This window comes from Ascidia mentula, chromosome 5 (assembly GCF_947561715.1).
Source record: "Ascidia mentula chromosome 5, kaAscMent1.1, whole genome shotgun sequence".
In the NCBI taxonomy this organism is placed as follows: Eukaryota; Metazoa; Chordata; class Ascidiacea; order Phlebobranchia; family Ascidiidae; genus Ascidia; species Ascidia mentula.
The window spans coordinates 12,807,505-12,827,951 of NC_138570.1; the positions used below are offsets into that span (position 1 = coordinate 12,807,505).

Here is a 20,447-nt window from a genome sequence, read left to right on the forward strand (position 1 = left end):
TTGCATGGTAAACTGCCCAATCTTATGTGTTTCCATTCTTTGTCTGTGTGGAGTGGATTATTTTCTTAATACTCACAAGCAAATTTTTCATGGGAATGTTTGGTTTGTTCATCATGGTTATTACCAACACTTAGTTTTGTGTGTAAAATTGTTATCTGGCTGTTTATATTATTTAATTTCTTGATAATGAGGGAACTTTGTATGTTTGAAACACATGCCTAACTGTTTTACAAATGTCTATTGACTTTATATGCCGAACTAAAACTCTGTAATTACACACAACTTTTAACGGCTTTAAAGTGTGGATATCAGTCAATAGCACAGCTAAAACAATTTTGTATGATTATCGAAATGCATTGTGTAAAAACTTCACATATGTATGAAAATAATTGTATGACAGAAATAATTTGTTGGCAACTAAAAATTATAGTAAAGTTATTAAAGATAATGCACATATTTGTTGAAAAATTCAGCTGTAATTTTAAAGAACAAATATAATTAAAAAGACTATGCCAGTCATTACATTTAAAAATCAATGTTAAATAAACAGAAATTAACTGAAATTTCCCATTTAAGTCTTTTTTTTGTGGTAAAACTAAAAGCTACAATTGATTCTTGAAACCTTTTGTTGTGGGATTGTATCTTGGTGATAGGAGAATAACATGAATGATTTTATTAATTTCTTAAGTTTCGTGCCTGTTGTATTTTCATGTTGCTGAAAAATTGTTTTTGATTGTGACATGGTTGTTTGATTTGCCTTTGTATTGGTAATATGCTTTGTGTTTAGACTGTTAGGCTTTTGTCAGTTATATTAAGTTTGTTGTTGCTTTAAAATGGTGTACTACATGCCTTATCTTCTGTTTACAACAAGCAAGATCTATGTTTTGTGTCTAAAATACAACGTATAGTTTTACCATCTGAAGAAAAGTCTTTTATTTTCGATTATTTGTAGTGCAAGGATAGAATGTGACAGGCAGCTAAAGTGCATATGTGTGTTGCAGGTTTCTCCATAAAAATTAACAGACAAAATTGATTTGTAGGAAGCCTTGAAAAATTCAACTGTCACAACGACAACAACTGAAATTACAACCACAACAACTAAACGCAATTATCATGACATTAAATTCCACTCATTCCTCAAGCGTAAGGCGAGTTTGCATGATTTGCATTTGGCTGGTTTGGTATCAGATGAGCTTGCTCAGCAATTGGAGATGGGAGTTGTACAAGAAGAGGAGGTATACATTTTTTAAATTTCTTTTTTGAGGTTTGCAAACCTCTTTGTTTTAGGTACAAAGTAAACTTCAGCCTTATCTCACTGGAATGAAACCTATCGCTGGTTTAATTGTGGAAAAGGCAAACCATATGAAAGTATCAATTAACACTGCAATTAAACATGGTCTCATCAAAATGGGAACTGGGTAAACCTAAATAATAATCCTAAACTGAAATTTGGCAAAAATTTGTCACTTCTGTTTTTTAGACTGGTGCTTTTGGAAGCACAGGCAGCTACGGGCAGTATGATAAATCCACTCACTGGTGAACTGATGGGTGTAGAAGAAGCTTATGACTGTGGATTGATAGATTCCAAGTATCTGGATGCTTTGCAAAGAGCTGAAAAAGCTGTCACTGGTTTTGAGGATCCTGTGACTCACCAATATCTCTCATTGTATGAATGTATGAAAAAGGGATACATTGTGGAAAGCCATGGTATAAGGTATATTTGCTTTTTTTGTTTGAAGTTTCTTGTTATAATGGGATATTGTTTATTGTGTATTCAGGTTGCTTGAAGCCCAAATTGCCACAGGTGGATTGATTGATCCAAGAGCAAACCACAGAGTTCCTATATCAGTAGCTTACAAGCGTGGATTATTTGATGAAAGAATGAACCAGATACTGGAAGATCCATCTGATGACACCAAGGGATTTTTTGAACCAAATACACAGGTAACATTTGTATAATAGTGTAACTTACTTTTATTGCCAATACAAAATACGAGACCATTTTGTGTTGATAATATGCCTGGATCAGTAAAGAAAAACTTTTATCATGCCGATCCTTCAATTCATGTATACTTCACAGAAAAATCTGACATATTTGGAGTTGATGGAACGTTGTCAGATTGATCCAGAGAGTAATTTGCTCTTTCTCGTGCTAACTAAACCCAATGTTAATGTGGAAAGTCTGCTTAATAGTAACAAAAAAAGAAGCAGGATGGACATCAGGTTGGTTTCATTGATTCAACAAATAAAATCTCTAATGCCAAGTTTATGAATAGTATAATGTAACTTTTATGTTTTTGTGAAGGTTTACAACAGCTTATCACAAGGAAGCAAGATTGCAAGACATTTATGATGCTGGTTTAGTGACTGAAGAACAAGTAAAGGGTTTGGAGGAAGGAAAACTTACAGAATCTGATTTGGAGAGTCAGCTGAAAGTGTATTTATTTGGTGGTGAAGAGCCTATTGCTGGAGTTATGATTGAAGAAACAGGTTTGTGACATGTGAAGTGTTCCTGTCATGTAAAAGTTGATTTTATGCCAATTTGTAAATAAAATATGTTGGGACACCACACTAAATAAGAGTATCATGCTGCTGTGATAACTTTAACTCGCTTTATGTGGATGTGGCAAAACAAAATACCCCAACAACAAATGCACAGGAACCAGTTGATAACTTACACTTTCAATTTTGGGGCATTAAAAAGCCAACACAAAATTGTGGACAGATTCACTGTAAGTCACAATTACTATTGTTGAAAAGCACCTCCAGTATGAAGGATAACATTGGGTTACAAGAATACAAATTTCAACTGGTAAAATTTTGTGGCCCAAAAGGTGTAAAAATACTACTTTAAACTAAACGTCCCACAGTCAACGAGATTTGGCTTGGGCCTGATTGTTGCTAGTCTTTACAACTACTGCATTTGTTTAGGCGAATTACTTTCTATCGCTGAGGCGGCTCGGAAAGGAATTATTAAGCGTGGCACAGCTATTGAACTACTGGAAGCACAGGCAGCAACTGGAAATATTGTTGATCCAAAAACTGGCAGTAAAATGTCTGTTGAACGAGCATTTTCAATTGGTAACTTCATTTTCACCTAGAGCACCATATAGTATTTTAAATAGTGACATAAAATGATATGTTTAGGCTTAATCGATCGAGTTCATGTTGATACATTGGAAAGAGCACAACGTGCAGTTCGGGGTTATCCTGCACCTGGTACCAAGGAGATACTTTCCCTATTTGAGGCAATGCGCAAAGGCTTGGTTGTAGAATCTAGGGGAATTAGACTACTTGAAGCGCAAATTGCGACTGGTGGATTAATTGATCCTCGAGCACACCACAGGGTAAGAGTATTGTATTGGGTGCATATTGAGGTTATGATTTATCAAAGCAAATGGTAGCATGTTTTATGCCTTCAACCAAATAGATACAATATTGAATCAGTCTAGAAAAGATTATTTTTGACTAGGTTCCAATATCAGTGGCATACAAGCGCGGTTTATTCGATGAAAGAATGAATGCCATTTTAGAGGACCCATCTGATGATACCAAAGGCTTTTTTGATCCAAACACACAGGAGAATTTGTCCTACCTTGATTTAATGGACAGGTATATTACAATGTTATATTTAATATGAGGAATATATTGAAGAAAAAAGTGTCAAAGAAATCATAATGAAATTTAGATGTGAAGTGAAAGGTGAACACAATCTTCGGTTTTTGATTTTGCAATCAAATCGCAAGTCCAGAAGGGCAAAGGTGAGACTTTAACAGTGACCTTGCAAAAGAAAAAAAATATTGATATGTTATGTTGATTTTTAGGCTGTTGAAAAAACAATGAAAAGCAAACCAAAGAAAAATATAAGGTATTACTGTTGTTATTAGTGTACAATGTATTAAATTCTGCCTAGATATTAAATTTTACAATATTTTAGGTTCAAAACTGCCTACAACACAGAGGTGACATTGGAGGATCTAAAATGGCTTCAATTAATAACTGACAATAAAATGGAGCAAACCAAAAGTGGTGCCTTATCCCAAACACAACTTGAAAATGATTTGAAGCATAATCTTCATGGATCTCACCCAGTATGTGGCATTATGGTTGAAAAAACAAAAGAAAAATTGTCATTTTTGGAAGCTTGCAACCGAAACTATTTGGGGCCGGAAACAGCACTTACTTTGTTGGAAGCTCAGGTATATGTAATGAGGTTTCAACAGCAAGATTACAAAAGTATGGTAACAATTTACTTGTCAGTAACATATGAATTCAAACAAATTCAGGCATGTACCGGTGGAATAATCAACACCAAAACTCTGGAAAGAATGTCTGTGCAAGATGCCTACATGTCTGGGTTGATTGATCGGCATCAGCACTCTGCACTTGCACTACCAGAATCATTTGTTTGCGGGTAAGCGGATTGTAGGTCACGGTAAAAACTTTTGGTTTTACAAAACAGATTCTGCTCTACAGATTCTGGGAAAAAGGAAAACAGAAGAATTTGACAATTCAACAAATGATGAAAAAGAAGTTGCTGAAAGTTGAGGAAGTTGTCAAACTTCTTCAAAGTCAAATAGCCACTGGAGGAATTGTTGAACCATCGGTTAGTTAACCAAACATTATGTCGTGCAATTGGCCATTAAAAAAGTTTTTTTTGTACAGACAAAGGTACGAATTTCAACTGAAACTGCCCTGAAACTTGGAATCATTGACAATGATATTTACGAACTGCTAAAAAAAGAAGACAAGTACTTCATGAATCCTGCCACACAACAACGCACTTCTTATCAAAATTTGTTGGTTCATTGTGAAAACACTTCACCATTTCTTCCCCTCAACCTCAAGGTTTACACTCTACCTGCATTTTGGTTCAGCTGCAATTGTATAACAGTAGCAACAGTAACAAACAAATAACCAACTTCAAGAGTAGTTTAAACCATTCGATGTTTTGTAACAACTGAATTGGCTTTCTTTATATAATTTTTTCTGACTTACTGGGTTTGTTTACAATCTAGATTCATGACAATCTTGTGCCCAGCAACAAAAAAGACAGAAAGGATACCTACTTTGTAACAACATTGAAGAGGTTATTGTTAAAAGTTTATTTCTGAAATGTTTTAAAATAACAATTATTTCTTTTTCTGGTTAGATCTGTGTCTCTCCTTAGTCTTCTTGAGATTGGTTTACTTCATGAAAGCTCAGTTAAAGCATTTGAGGAAGGTTTATTAACTAAAGAAGAACTCTTTCAATCAATACAACAGTACCTGATAGGAGAACAACCAATTGCAGGCATTCGTATTGAAGCAACAGGACAAAAGCTGTCCATACTTGATTGCATTCAAAAGGGAATCATTAAGCGTGGAACAGGTACAACTATATATTTTTTAGCATGACAATGTGTTTTTTACCAAATGTATTCAAATGCTTTAAAATCTGTGTATCTAATCTTAACCTTTAGGCCTTGAACTTTTGGAGGCCCAAGCTGCTATTGGCTGCGTTTTGGATCCAGTTAATGGTGATAGATATGATGTGACTGAAGCACTTTCCATTGGTTTAATTGACAATACACAAAAAGATGCCCTGGAAAGAGCTCAGAGAGCTGTTCTGGGATACAAAGACCCGGTTACAGGAAAAATATTATCCTTGTTTGAGGTAATTACTTAAAAGTGTCCGGTTTAAAAATAGCATAAACTTGTTAATTTACATTCACACCATTTTTTGAAGGCAATGAACAAAGGATATGTGACTGAATCAAGAGGAATCCGTTTGCTTGAGGCTCAAATTGCAACTGGTGGATTAATTGATCCAACTCTGTCTACTAGAGTCCCACTGTCTGTTGCTTTCAAAAGAGGAATTATCAATGAAAAAATGTTCAAGATACTTACTGATCCATCTGATGATACAAAGGTACAAATTTGACATTTTTGTTGCTGTCAAGAGCCAAATGATTCTTCTTTAGGGATTTTTTGACCCGAATACTGAAGAAAACTTGTCATATCTTGAGCTGATGTCAAGATGTACTGTTGAACCATCATCTGGGATGGTTTATCTTACTCTCTCAGAAAAGAAGAAAAGTAGAAGGTTGAGAAAATCAGAAGAACACAAAAAGAAAAAGAAGACAACTCATCGGTCCCGAAAAGTTGTTATAATTGACCCTGACACTGGGAATGAATTGAGCATTAGAGAGGCATACAAAAAAGGTTCCAGAACTAGATACGCATAAAAAAAAATTTGATATTTTTTAAAATTTTGTTTAACTAGTTTTTATTGTTAGTGTTTTGTCCAAAAATTACTATATAAGTTAACAAATCATGTTTTCCAACATTAACAATCATTGTTAATAAAATCCTAAATCAATGTTTAGTCTGAAACAATATGATGGAATTTGTCACTTAATTGGTCATGTTAAATTCAGTTTCCTGGCCATGTTTTACCTGGAGACCTAATCTATTGTTGTACATGATGCTGGATTAGTCATTTAATTTCACATTGACTCAGCAATGCCATTTACTTTTGTTTATTTATAATTTCTTGATCAGGGTATATTGACAAAGCTTCTGCCTATCAATTAATGGAGCAAGAAGGAGAATGGAAAGAGGAAGTTCAACTTGAACAAACCCCCCAGTCCCCAGCAAAAGTAAACAAACCTGATAATGTTGCTTCAAATTCACAAATCGTAAGTAGCAGTGTAATCATTTTATGTTCTAGCAGTTCTGTACCAGTACAAGTACAGAAAAAAAACTGTTGCTGTTTGTTATATCTGCCATCTTTGTAAATCAGACAAAATTCACCAATACACAAAACAGTTTTCACACAAATTTTAAAAGATATTTGAACTTTTCTGTTTAGTATTTGTGGCTGTTAAACTAAAACATATTGTTTTAATGCAAAACAAGGTAGAGAAATGTCAACAATGAAATGAATTAATTTGTGACTCACACTTGATAACTTGTAATATGTCCAAAATTTTCTAAACTAAAAGTTTTTCAGAGCATGGTATCTGTTTTTTCAGGGCATGGTATCTGCTCATGATCTTTCTGCTCGTTTGACTGTACTTTCAAGTGGCCAGTTTCAACCAATTGCTGGAATAGTTGATGTTAAAAAGGAGGAAGCTATTACTATAGTGGAGGCTGAGAAACGTAGATTGATTGATGCGACTTCGGCCCAGAGGCTATTTGAAGCACAAGTAGGGATAATCTCGGAAGCTTTGGAAGAAACTATTTACAATTATGTTTTTTCTATGCAACTAGGCTGCAACTGGTGGAATACTGGACCCAAACAAACCAAGTGTGAGGCTTACAGTTAACCAGGCACTTGCTGCTGGTATAATTGATAGAAGAGTATCTCAGCGGATTGGTAATGCTGAAAAGGCATTTACGGGTTTTCCAGACAAACGCACTAACAGCCTGTTATCATTGGGTCAAGCCATCAAAAAAGGACTATGCTACTATGAAAGTGGGACCAGGCTTTTAGAATATCAATCAGTTACAGGTATTTTTATTGAATTCAATAAAGAACTACGTTCTTTTCACATTATTAATTGTTTGTCCTTAAGGTGGCATTGTCAATCCATCTGATGGATCCCGTTTGACGTTGGAAGAAGCAATGGGAAAAGGATGGATTGATCAAAAACTGGTTGATCGACTGACTGATCTTAGCCGATACACAAAATCTATTGTTGATCTAAAAACCAATTTGTTGGTGGGTAATCTATTCTAGCTTTTCATCATACTTGTCACATGAAAAATATTTTTAAACTGAAGAAAATATCACCCTTTAACGCTTGCTTGAGTAGACCTGGTTGTGAAAGCAATTTTTTGGCAAAGTACTGAAAATATGTACTTCTTGCCTTCCCCTCTTAATGTTTTGGTGTTTATCTTATACTGTAAAGCAAGTACAAAAAAGTTTTATATCTATTTAAGTGAAACTTGAAACTGAGAAGAAATTCTTTGCTATATTAAGATGCAAGCTACAGAAAAAACAACAAATGTATATTTAAAGCATTGCATGCATCACCAACACTTTCATTATATTAAACAATACGCAAATCTACAAACCCCCTTGCCGATTTTGGCCGCAGCGCGATTTTGACCTTAATTTTTTTATTTTTAGAATGTTATGTTATATGTTTAAATTTAAACTGCGCTTTTTTGTGTATTACGCGGTTTTCGCGAACCACAAAGTTTTACATGTTCCTAGAGGTACGCAAACTATTTCAAGTACACGTAACAAGTCGATTGTTAAATATCAACAAAACAAACTGACAAATGGGTTCTTCGCATCGTTAAGTAATGCGGCTCTGCTTGAAAACCTGATTTTTTATCTCTTTTCAGGCGGGTACTGGATTAAGAAATGTCAAATTATATTCAGTAACTTTTCGTGAGTCACGTATCATGCAACTTTCTGTGATCCGTTTAAAATTACGTGAAATTTGTCTTTGAAACAAATAAATTCGTTCTTTGTTTCCGTGTCTGCCCAGAACGCAAACATTTAAATAAAATCAAGAAAAAACATAAATCGACAAACAAAACACTTTTTTTCCTAACCACTGTGACATTTAAACATGTAATTCGTAACAGATTGAATCTAAAACTTTTGTTGACAGAGCAATGTCAACTTTGTTGTTTTTGCGAGCGCAATCCTTCAAAAGATGCCATTTTCACGGTTGATATGTCGTCAATGACATGGTTAAAAGCACAAGCGATCATTCGGAACTTGGCTGCGAAAAATTTGGGTTGGCACGATATTTACCCTGAAAACATATCATTAAGAGAACCTTCTTGGTATCACACATTTCTTGTACTTTTATCCAGTTACATGCTTAGTTCGATTAGACGAGTTTATTTATAATGCGGTACACCCTCGGGCGACTATATAGTAACTTGATACTGTGTTAATGCTTAACTGCCGTTGATCTTAGATATCTTATGCCGATGCTCTCGAAAAATCCGTAGTTGATTCCGCTACTGGAATTCGTCTCATGGAAGCATTGCCGCGGTTGGAACGTAATGTTAAATTGGGTGGCGTGACTATTCAAGCTTCGTCAGGATTCACTTCACTTTCCAGTTCACTTGCTAGTTCTCGCGGTATTTTATCTTAATCGTTTTGTATCAAATTTCCTCACTTTTTACATCTGTATTAAATGTTTACCATTTTTAGCGGAAAGTCCAGTTGGGAGCCGACGATCTTCAAGACGTGGAAGTTTTGAACATTGAAAATTACATAAAACCAAGCTGGATAATTCTACTCACACTACAGTCAACAATTGTACATTGTATAATCCTTTGTATCAGCTTGCCGTTATGTATGTTATCGTGTGCTTAACAATGCATTATGTAGAGATTAATTAACACATTTGCGTTGAGTAGCAATAGATGCAGTAACGCTTTTTCTTCTGCGCAATACAAAATACTTACATATCGAAGTGTATATTTTGGCGTGCGTTCGATTAGGGGTGTGACGCAAGAGACGGCGGAATTGCGAACAGCTGATGCAGAGACGTCTGAGCGGCAGTGAAGTGCATCCATTTGTAAAGTGGTGTTGTTGTGTGGTCGTTCAATGTGCAAGCTCACTAAAATGTTGTTACTTTACCTAAAACTGTCTTGCGGCGCAGGCGTTTATTGTAAACTCCCTTGGGCGTTAAGCAAACTTTAGTTGTATTTGGCTCACATTGCCTTACTTTAGCTTTACAGGATGTGTAGGCATGGGTAACACTTGCCGATGCTGCAGGAGGAAAATTAAAAGGGAAGATGAATCTAGCAACAGCGATGTAAACAAGACCAACAGATTAAAGCGAGATGGAGTATTTGCAAAAGATACAGATTCAGCTGGTAATATGCAGAAAGAGGTTGTCACAAATACCTTGCCAGACACCAACAAAACAAGGCATGACAGTGAGAATAAAGTCAAACCTATTTCTGGTAAAAGTGATTTGGACTCTAGTAATATACAAGTTGTGGTGGATACCAATCAAACACCAGACATTTTTGAGTACATGGATGTTTATGATATGGGTACTCAGATGGCCGCAGATATCCAATGTGCTGAAGATGACTTAGACACTTCTTACTCTGTGACCAGTAGAAGAGTGTCTTCTGCAGCCAGTGAGGGTTTTGAAAATGATGACGCACTTAGTTCTGATATAGGCAGGCCGGATGACTTACGAATGAAGTTTGTAACCAAAGGTTTGCAAATTCCAGTATATGTGGAATCCAAAGATAAAGACCAGCTGAACCAAGTTAGAAAAATTTCTGTGTAATCAACATTAAATGAAATAGGCAAAGTTTGTAACTATTTGCAATCTCTCAACAAACAAAAATCTAGCTTATAACTTTAATGTGCTTATTCTTTATTTGTTTTTTTCTTCCGTCAGCTAATTGCAATTCATCACTGCATTGTTTAAATGTAGGTTGCGAGTAAACCAAGTAATACATAGCTAGTATTAAAGGCAGCTTTAAGAATTATGCCTGGTTTGTGTGATCTAACAGAAAGGAAAATGTATTTATAATTTTCAGAATATGACACTTCAAGAATATTGCAAGAAGCATGGCGAAATGTCTGGTTGGTTGGACAAGCATGAAAGTGTCGTGAAAAGCACTTGCGAACTTCCTATTCCACTTGAACCTAATGCTCTTCAGGTTTGTTCGAAACTATTGCTTTGTAGAAGTTTGAAGTTGCACGTTTATTATTTGCTTTATGTTCTTAGGCCTAATCAATGGGTAAAACCAGCAGTAAAGAAAAATTGTTTGACAAATCGAAATCTGTTTTAGGAACAAATTAAATTAGTTGAAGACATGGTGCTATCTGTATCAAGTGGGAAGAATGTGCTTGATCAATTTTCGTCAGCTCTTGAAAATTTATTGAGTTGTCCCAGACATGTGTTTGCACACATGATAAGCAATGAAACTGATCCAAAAACTATACTTGGTAAATTATTTTATTTGCTGTCAAGAATTCATGCATTCAATTATTCAATGTTTTTTATCCCAATTCAAAATTTAGATGCTTTCCAACTAAGATACAGGGCATTGTTGGACAAAACAGAGAATCTCAGCACAAAACTTCATTCTACTTTGCAACAAGCTGAAAGTGTTAGAAATCAGTTTGAAAATCTTCAGAAATCTTTGCAAGATATCAACAAAGAAACTTGCAAAAACAAGAAAACGTCTTTAGCATCAAGTGAAGTACTACAATGTAAAATTTCTGATATGAAAGTAAGTTTGTTTTCTATCAGCTACAGCTGTAAGTTTGTAACAAGTAATATTTTGTTCAGGAGGTTAGTGTGAAACTACATGAAGTGGATTATGCGATGGAGACTCTACACATTCAATGTGTGCAACTTTTTGGATCTGGGACAAGTGAAGCTGGGTGTTCTCTGAAGAACACATTATCCAATCTAGTAGCACTGTATGCCAATTACATTAAAAAAAACTTGCGATATATTTTTGTTTATTATACATGTCATTTTACCACATTTATGTGGTAGTTGTTAAAGATGCATCCCATGTTATTTTGTTCAAAGCAAACAGGACAACTATTGATACTTTACTTTATCAATCACTGTTAGTACAGAAGATTTCAAGAAAGTGAATTTGTTTGATAATCATGATTATTGCAACTATCAAGCCCAACATTTCGTGTTTGTACAGCCATGGCAGTGTCAAACATGACTTTGAACATTGGAACAACCACCTGGTGGACATGCAAAGCAAACTTCTGTCATTTGAAGCAAATCAAGAAGAGTTGGTAGCTGTTCTCAATGAAGCGGTGCTACAACTAAATGAGATGACTGATGGTCAGCTTGACGAAAGTGGGGACTTGGAACAAGTGAAACAATTGCGGAGAACTTTAGAAGAAAATTTACAGGTACATGACCAATGACAACCATTTTGTTGCAGTATTGTAGTACATTTGTAAGATGTGTTTCAGAAATTGGAAAGTTTGCATGCAAGTTTGTTGACTAAGGAGTCGCAATATTCTGACACTGTTGCAAATGGTGAGTTGCTTTTAATTAACTGCTGCTTCAACTCAGCACCAGTGGCATCTAAAGTCGATACCCTGAAATTGAAATGGAAGGAAGTATTGGAAAGTTGCCACAATTGGTATATCCTTGGTTGCACATGTAAACTAATGTGTTCTAAATAGTGATTTCTTTGTAGCAAAAATAAGCTTGATGAAAACAGTTCCAAACTCAACAAAAACCAGTTGACACTTTTGAAAATAGAAGGATGGATCAAATCAGCACAAAATTGTTTGACTGAAATTATTCCAACATTAAATTTAGAATTTGTCAAGTCCAACCTTGTTGAAGTGGAGGTGTGTAGTTTTATTTTGTAAAATCCTGTTACCAGAATACATGTAGTATCATTCTAACAATAACACCAATTCGTTGTACTTGCTCACACTATTTCAAGGAATGTTGGGTTTGTGTTGGTACAGTTAATATTGTGGATATGCTGTTAATGGTTTAGTTAATCATTCGGAATTTTTTTGCATAAAAATATGTGATTCACTTTCACAGAATATTTTGGAAGAGGCAAAGAAAATTCAAAGTGATTCCAATTTTCAAATTTTGGTTCATACTGAAGTAAAAGAGCAAGCACAAGGTAAAATATTTAATCTTTAACTGTTGAAATTAACATATTTAAAAATTTGTTACAATTTGTTCAATATAGATTCTCTGCTTCAGTCATTTAAAAAATGTTTGAATGAACTACATACTGCCAAAGCTAACCTGACAGAAGTTTCTTTGGATGTAAATAAACTTTCAAGAATGGTAACAGTTTTTTTGAAATAGGATGCCTGTTTGTCTACTTACTTAGATTGTATATGTGTGTTTATGAAGTTCGACTCTTGTCAAAATGTGCTGGATCCATTGGAAACGGAATTAATTGAATGGAAGTCTGATCTTGAAAATTTGATGCTGGACGTGTTAAGTGAAAAAAATCAATGTCATGAGGTAACAGCAGTTAACCATTGTCGCATTTGATATGTTTTTATTAATGTCAATTTGTTTAGCAATGGATGGATAAAGTATGCAGTAATCGACACACGTTTGAAGAGTTGGAAAATACCATGATGACTTTTCGACAATCACATTCCTCCAAAAGTGGTTTTAAAGCAATAAATGACATATTTGATGGTCTTGGTACATATCATGGATCAATGGCATTGTTCAAAAGCTGTATCTTAATTTTGATGTATTTGCAGTTACAAGATGGAAAACCTTACTTCAAACTTGTGATGAATTGCATCAAAATTTGTTAAGCAAGTGTAAGGCCCACCTAGAGTATTGTGAAAAACATCAACGGTTTGTTGAATGGCTTCAAGACAAGCGGACAATCTACTCCATGCTTGACGTGTCATGTTCAGATGTTTCTGTTTTTGAGAAGCAGTGTGTTCAACTTCAGGTAATCATAAATAATTTGAAAAAGAAAAAACATTACTTTGAGTTAAATATTTTAGGCACTAACGAGAGATGTGGAATCACATGAAACTCACCTAGAGGATCTTGGTGTCCCAGTCAAGATTTTACCTGCCCTTGACAATATGCATGGTCCTATTAAAGCAGACTGGCAAATGTTAAAACAGGACCTCTTGTGTTTATCTGCACAACATTCAGAATCATTATCAGAGAGTAAGTATATTGTAAATCTAAAAAAAATTTCATCATTTGTAATTTTTGTCTAAATTATTTTTTTATAGTTAAAGCATTGCTTGATTTACTTGATGAACTGTGCTCCTGGTCCAACACAGTATGTAGCACAATTGAAAGAACTAAATTGCAGTGTAATGTTCTTTTTTTGGAAAAGGAAATTAAAAACATGGATGAAATGAGAAAAAGGGACTTTGTGGTAATTTATTTTAAGATTTTTTTATCAAACAAAATCTTTCACAAATGTGCTTTAGGATTATGAACAGAAATGCAAGGAATGTGTTGAATCAGCCAGTAGACTTCTTGAAATTAATGCCATTACCAACAGTTTGCACAGTGATATCACTGCAAAAGCAAAAGATGCATTTCATAATGCAATGGATGTTTTAGGTAAGATAGGAGCTTGCTGTTGCTTTTTCAGTTGACTTACTTTTTGTTTTGTTATGCAGACAAACATGAAAAACTGACAACATCTACAAAATTAAAGATGGAACAAGTTGATGATTCATGTAAACATATTATAGAAGCCATGAAAACATTATCAGTGGAATTGTGTGCTGAGGAAGAAAGAGCACATTTGGCAGTTACTGATGTTGAAGTTTATCTTCAAACACTCCAGGCAGGTTTAAGTACCATAACTATATCATGAAATACTCCTTGAGAGTGACAGCAGTTGTTCCCAAACAACAAAAAGTATATACAAATTCTATTTTCCAAAATTGCATCAGCAACATATCAAGAATTGGTTTCCAGATAACTTGTGTTATAATATGATAACTTGTGTTATAATACAGGGGCATTTGGATACTGTGAACAGTAAAATAGCAGACCATAAACAAACAAAGTCTATATATGAAGAGATCTTGAAATCATGTGATTGTGAAAGTTATACTACCTTAGTTGAAGATGCTCGTACATCTTTGACAAAAACTCATGACAGTAAGAAAATTGTTGGTTATTTGTTGATATTTTATTGCAATTGGTGTTTTTTCAACCAAACTTGTGTTTAGGAATTAGAGCATTAAAAGAAAGTTTGCAGAACTGCAAAATGGATATTGGAAAGTTTTATGAAATGGCAAATGGTACTGAAAATCGCTTGAATGGAATTGAAATGAAGATTAATCTAACAAAAGAAATGTCTGGACTTACCACCAAGCAAATAAAATTTTCACAGGTACGTTGTTTTCTACTAATACTTCCGATTGAAGATAAATTTTTTAAAAAGATTTTGTTTCAATGGCAATGCATGATCATGTGCTCACAAGGAAAGGTGTTTTATGCAAAATTTGGAGTAAAAAATGTTTTATCATAACTGTGTGACTTTTTTGCTATTATATAAACAGGACCAAAATGGTACCTTTGCAGAAGAATTTCATGAAAAAAGATTGAGCTGTTTTAGTTCAGTTTTGTTGTTTAATTTATTACCTAGTAGAGTAGTACCTAGTAGAGTAAGTTATAAAGTAAAATTGTGAGTCTAACTAACCAATAAAATTTCGCCTATTTTTCAACAATATAAAAAAATATTTTAAATGACTTTGTTGGCTATACAATTGCTGCTAAAAAATTTTAAATAAAAATGAAAAACTATTTTAGTTTATAAATTTTGTTTGCATGTACTTGATTTTTATTTTAGCACTTGTCACTTTAATTTGCATGAAACACTTCGTTTGCTTGTTTATTTTGAAGGAGATTCACAATGATTTGTGTGATGAGGCAAGTAGCATACTTGCCTTATGTGACTTTGCCAAGCAGTTGAGTGGCAAAACACACAATGACACTCCACAATCCATTCCACACATTTCAGCATGCGAAGGACCACTAATTGAGAAAGCCAATACTATAGCTGAAAAATTCCAGGAGTTAAAATTAAACACTGCTGAACTACAGTCAAATCTTGAGCACATACTTAAGTTTGAGGTTTTTGTTTTTGAACTTATTTTTCACCCATTGTTTTATCTTAAATTTTTACTTACCATGTGACCAAAAAAATTTCAGAATGAAATATGTGAAGCATCTGAAAAACTCCAATCTCTTGAAAATGAGGTGGATGGTCTTGATCCCATATCAAGAGAACAAAAACAGTTGTCTGTTCAACAAGAATCGAGCAATGTTCTATTGCATCGAGCACAGGAGCTCAATGACCATATAGTTGATCTTGATGGCAGATATATGTCATATTCAGAAGGTGCTTTTGGCATGAGCAATCATGAAAGAGATGTATGTAGCTGTTTTTTGGTTATATGAATTGCCTGTAAATTTGTTTTAATCTTGCAGATAAAGTCACTTTTACGAAATATTAATGGGCTGATTGTTACTTGTCAAAAAAGGGAACAGGATATTTTGGAAACATTGTCAAAGTTAAAAAATTTCAGTTTGTCCTCTGAATCTGTTCAGAATGATTTAATTCGTGTGATTGAGCAAATCAAAGCAAAGGAACTCAAAACCGTAAAACTGGGGTCTCTTGTGGATATGCAGTCAGACTTAAAGGTAAAACTTTTCCATTCTATTTTTGTCAACAGCAGTGACACTTTAGAATATTTTTTAGAAATTTAGGAAAACTGAAATTCATCCTCTTCACGAAACAACACAGCATGTAAACAGTGTTGGGTATGATTTGATCTACACTGCTCATCAAACAGTTCGCATTCAACATATCTCTGATCAATTGAAAGCAATAGACCAACTGTGGAATGAACTCAACGACTTTGTAAGTCTTCAAAAATTCTGTAATGTGTGTTGTGTTTTACATTAAACTTGAAAAAGGTTGAAAATAATATAATTTCTAAATGCTCAAAAAGTTTAAAAACTGATTTTAAAAGGTTGCAAGGCATGACAGTAAGATTCAAAAGGCACTGATTAAATGTGGACAGTTAAAGGATGTATTGGAGTCGTACATTGCATGGCTGAAAAATGTTGAATTAATGGTTTCTCAGCAACAGTTGCCAACATGGGAATACAGTGTGATTGCTATTCAACAAGAAGAACACAAAGTAAATCCCAGCTTTCTACAAATATGTTACTTGCCAACAACAAAAATTATATTAAAAAAATTGAAAAATTGTTAAGGCTATGCAAGACATGTTGGAAAAGGAGCATGATGTTTTGGTGTCATTAATTGCTCAGTGTAGTGATAATGACCAAGATTTAACTGAAGAGGATCAGAATCAATTAAAATTGTTGAGTGAAAAATGGACATTATTATGGGCTAAAATGGAAGCGAGGTGCTTTATTTGTAAACAAAACTTTTTTTGTCATGAAACTAATGTTTTTATGTTACAGGAGTAAGAATTTAATGAAAATACTGTCCGAGGCAAGAATATTCAATGGTTTAGCAAACAGGTTTGAGAAATGGCTCAGAAAAGTTGAAAAGCAATCATTTGATGTTGTTTTTTCTGGAAATTTACATGATCGCATTGAAAAAGAAATTCTTCACCAGCAGGTTGATTTCTTTTACATGTTGGGGAGATTTTTCTGAACCAATAATATATTAAATATATTTAATCAGGCTGTGATGAGGGATATAAAACATCATGAAATTGAATTGAATGAAATTGAGTCAACTCCCTTAAAAGATATGCTTGGTGACGATGACATTAACCTTCAATCATTGGAAAACTTTATTGACCATCTGAGAAGCAAATACAATGAAGTTGCTCGATATGTGTCAGGGAGATGTGGCACCTTGGAAGAAAACAAAAAATTGTCACACTTGTTTAATGACCGACTGCTCAACCTTTTTGCATTTGTCACTGAAAGTAATATGAAACTTTCTAGATGGGAAGATGCAGATAATAGTGTCCACGCACTGGATGCTAAGCCAACGTTTGTTAACAAATCGATACAGGCCTGTCAGGTATTATACTGTTGTTGCGTATAAATGCAAATAGAAAGACTAATGGAACATGTGTGTTTTAGGCCATTTTGCAGGATGTTACTGACAAAAATAGTATGTTGGATGCAGCCACCAGGCAAGGTCGAGAATTGTTGAGCAAATGTGGTGGAGATGACAATCATGCTGTATGTTGAAGTTATTAATTGTAAAATTCTGTAATTAATCAAGATTTTCATTAAGGCTCATAAAAAATTGGACAGTTTAAGCGTTGAGTTCAATCTGCTAATGACGAGAGCCACAAGAATTTCAGAAAAGCTCTGTGGCATGCTTGCCGTATCTACTGAACTGGAGTCTGTTCACCAAAAGTTCCGTGAGTGGCTTCAAAGTTCAACTAAGTTGCTACTTGACATGGAATCAAGAGATGGAATGTCATTGGATGAATGGGAGCAGGTGTTACAGGTGAAATTTGTGTGGAAAAAATCTAGACCTTTGTAATGTGAACATGATGTATGTGGGTCAGGAACTTCAACCAATGCTTCTAAAACCAACATTGGAAGTTATAAGAGTAAATGCCAGCAAATTATCATCTTTATCAATGTGGTGGGGAACTCAACTGTTAAGCAAACTATATGGGTACTGTCAAACACAATTTGAAACATGGAATAAAAGATATGATTCACACTGCAATGCTGTGGAAGTTGCAAAGCAAGATTTGGTGAAGGTTGGTTCTATTACTGCTTTGTTGTATTGGTGCTTTAAAATCACTTTTTTGTGCAGCTTAATGAACATTTAGATTTATGCTACTTGTTGCTTGAAAAACTTAGCAATATTATTGAAGATTTGGAAACCCTTCATTCGTTTGACCAGGCTAATCTTTTATCCAAACGTGACAAGGAAAAGGTAATTTGAAACATTTAAATAAATGTCTGTGACAAAACTATTGGTAATCTAATTGATCTGTAATCATTCTTTTAAAATAAATTATATTTATTTGTGTGTGCTAGGAAATGCAAAAAGTTGTACTGGAAATAGGTGAAAAGTCTGTGAAATTGGAACAGGATTCACACAAGCTTATTTTTAAACTGAACTCAACTGATAGAAGCAATATTGAGGTACACATGGCAGAAATAAAAAAAGAATTCTGTTTTCTTATGACTGAAATGTTTAACAGGAAAAAATGAATGCATACCGGACACAACTGAAGGATGTTATGGACAAACATGCATTTTACAATGAGCATATTGGAATTGCTATTTCTCTTGCCTGTAAATGGCATGAATCAAATGACAAGCTCGAGAGTTGGATGAATAAGGCTCAAGACAACTTTAATTCCATTCAAGCTGAGAAGTTTTATCAAATGGAAACTTACCGCCAAAAAATGCGGGTACAGTACTGACATTTTCACATAAACAAAAATATCTAATGTATATTTTGCAGAATTTACTGGTTAAACATATGGAAAGGAAACCGTGTGTGGAAAATATAATTAAATGCTCAAAAGAAATACAAAAGCTGTTAGGTACCAGATTTATTTTGTTTAAATATAAATGTGATTATGATAATAGCATAAGTTTGTTGTGTAGGAAACAACACAGCAGTCCAAGATTTAGTTGGAAAAAGTGAAGCAAAGAAAAATGAGTATGACTGTTTGAATGAAAAGCTTGAGAAATGTGTCAATAATTCTGACAAGCTTTGTAATACTTTGGAAAAGGTATTGAAATGTGTTTAACTATTGCACTAAAAAATACCAATTGTTTCCGTTACTTTTTTAAGGTTTTGCAAGAAATGGAAAATACTTTTAAGATGCTGAGTTCTCTTTTGGATGAATTAAATCATCTTTGCCCGGTGTCATTAGACATTGATTCAATTGCAAAAAGAAAGCTAAAAATTGAGGTTTAATTGCAATATTTAAAACTACAAAAATATGTTGCCATTTTTGTTCACACTAGTTAAATTGTTCAGGCAATTGGAGCAGAGAAATGTATGGAGGATGTCAACGTTATTTCAAAAATGGTTGAAAACCTGAACGTGCTTTTAGCAGATGTAGACCACATTCATTTAAATGAGGGTAAGTTACAAAACTATTGAATGAAATTCTCTGCCCAAAAACCTTAAGTCTGACTGCATACTTAAATTGGTTGCAGGTATTTTGGTAAGGCTTGGTGCTCTTCAAGACCTAAAAAAAGACATTGAATCTTCAGTTACACAAGAATTGAGTAAACTGGAATTGGAAATGAAAGCACTTCTCCAGTTTAGGTGTGACTAAAAACTAGAGACCAATAAACTATAACACAATAAAAACCAACATTTGATGATGATTACTTCGGGTTACTTTTGTGTAATGATCTTGCACTTTACAGCAAGTATCTTGAAATTGTAAGCAACCAGCTGGAAACTTTATGTGAAAGTATTAAATCCATTATTGTGCAAAGAGTTTTAAATCCTGAAAGATTGATTCAACAAACCCAGCAATTAGAGGTGAGTAGTTTGAATGTTTTATAACTTTGTTAATATTGACAGTGTATTTGGCAGACTTTGACAGAAGAACTCCATGAGACGGTCGATTTGCAAAATAAATTACAAACTGTAGCTGATGAATGTAAAAGTGTACCACTGCAAAGTGGAAATGAATCTTCCTATATTGACAGGGAAATGCAAGAAGTAAACCTGTTTGATGTTTTTCCATCTGCAATCAATTCCAAACTTTTATAAATTATCTAGGTTTCAGTAAAATTGGAAAATGTGCAAGGTTTATTACAAAAAGTTAAAATGGATTTTAATGAGGCTCTGGAATATGCAATTCACTTTCACAAAATTTCAACGGATTTAAAACAGTTTTTTTCTGATCAATGTGAAAGAATCGACAAAATGCCTCTTGCCACTAATGACCTTGACTTAATCAAAGAACATATTGAACTCCTTAAGGTAAATTAAGTGCTGATCTTCAATTTACAAAAC

General features: G+C 34.1%; 1 protein-coding gene across 6 annotated transcripts in view; it reads left to right on the plus strand.

Annotated features, from left to right (window-relative positions):
• LOC145901771 (microtubule-actin cross-linking factor 1-like) overlaps window positions 1-20,447 on the plus strand; it is a 53,885-nt gene that overhangs the window by 27,738 nt on the left and 5,700 nt on the right. For all 6 annotated transcript variants that reach the window (XM_082989545.1, XM_082989546.1, XM_082989547.1 and 3 more), the window contains 40 exons: window positions 10,518-10,640; window positions 10,773-10,929; window positions 11,005-11,216; window positions 11,276-11,409; window positions 11,652-11,868; window positions 11,932-12,104; window positions 12,162-12,318; window positions 12,524-12,608; window positions 12,678-12,778; window positions 12,848-12,961; window positions 13,021-13,150; window positions 13,213-13,412; window positions 13,468-13,639; window positions 13,708-13,856; window positions 13,912-14,047; window positions 14,107-14,276; window positions 14,452-14,596; window positions 14,668-14,831; window positions 15,344-15,574; window positions 15,653-15,874; window positions 15,932-16,144; window positions 16,203-16,364; window positions 16,477-16,647; window positions 16,724-16,878; window positions 16,937-17,096; window positions 17,163-17,510; window positions 17,573-17,674; window positions 17,730-17,948; window positions 18,010-18,210; window positions 18,267-18,389; window positions 18,494-18,601; window positions 18,661-18,873; window positions 18,927-19,008; window positions 19,073-19,200; window positions 19,263-19,382; window positions 19,452-19,557; window positions 19,634-19,745; window positions 19,850-19,967; window positions 20,022-20,150; window positions 20,211-20,414. In XM_082989545.1, coding sequence (XP_082845671.1) covers window positions 10,518-10,640; window positions 10,773-10,929; window positions 11,005-11,216; window positions 11,276-11,409; window positions 11,652-11,868; window positions 11,932-12,104; window positions 12,162-12,318; window positions 12,524-12,608; window positions 12,678-12,778; window positions 12,848-12,961; window positions 13,021-13,150; window positions 13,213-13,412; window positions 13,468-13,639; window positions 13,708-13,856; window positions 13,912-14,047; window positions 14,107-14,276; window positions 14,452-14,596; window positions 14,668-14,831; window positions 15,344-15,574; window positions 15,653-15,874; window positions 15,932-16,144; window positions 16,203-16,364; window positions 16,477-16,647; window positions 16,724-16,878; window positions 16,937-17,096; window positions 17,163-17,510; window positions 17,573-17,674; window positions 17,730-17,948; window positions 18,010-18,210; window positions 18,267-18,389; window positions 18,494-18,601; window positions 18,661-18,873; window positions 18,927-19,008; window positions 19,073-19,200; window positions 19,263-19,382; window positions 19,452-19,557; window positions 19,634-19,745; window positions 19,850-19,967; window positions 20,022-20,150; window positions 20,211-20,414 — 6,366 coding nt within the window. The remainder of the gene's footprint in view (window positions 1-10,517; window positions 10,641-10,772; window positions 10,930-11,004; window positions 11,217-11,275; window positions 11,410-11,651; window positions 11,869-11,931; window positions 12,105-12,161; window positions 12,319-12,523; window positions 12,609-12,677; window positions 12,779-12,847; window positions 12,962-13,020; window positions 13,151-13,212; window positions 13,413-13,467; window positions 13,640-13,707; window positions 13,857-13,911; window positions 14,048-14,106; window positions 14,277-14,451; window positions 14,597-14,667; window positions 14,832-15,343; window positions 15,575-15,652; window positions 15,875-15,931; window positions 16,145-16,202; window positions 16,365-16,476; window positions 16,648-16,723; window positions 16,879-16,936; window positions 17,097-17,162; window positions 17,511-17,572; window positions 17,675-17,729; window positions 17,949-18,009; window positions 18,211-18,266; window positions 18,390-18,493; window positions 18,602-18,660; window positions 18,874-18,926; window positions 19,009-19,072; window positions 19,201-19,262; window positions 19,383-19,451; window positions 19,558-19,633; window positions 19,746-19,849; window positions 19,968-20,021; window positions 20,151-20,210; window positions 20,415-20,447) is intronic.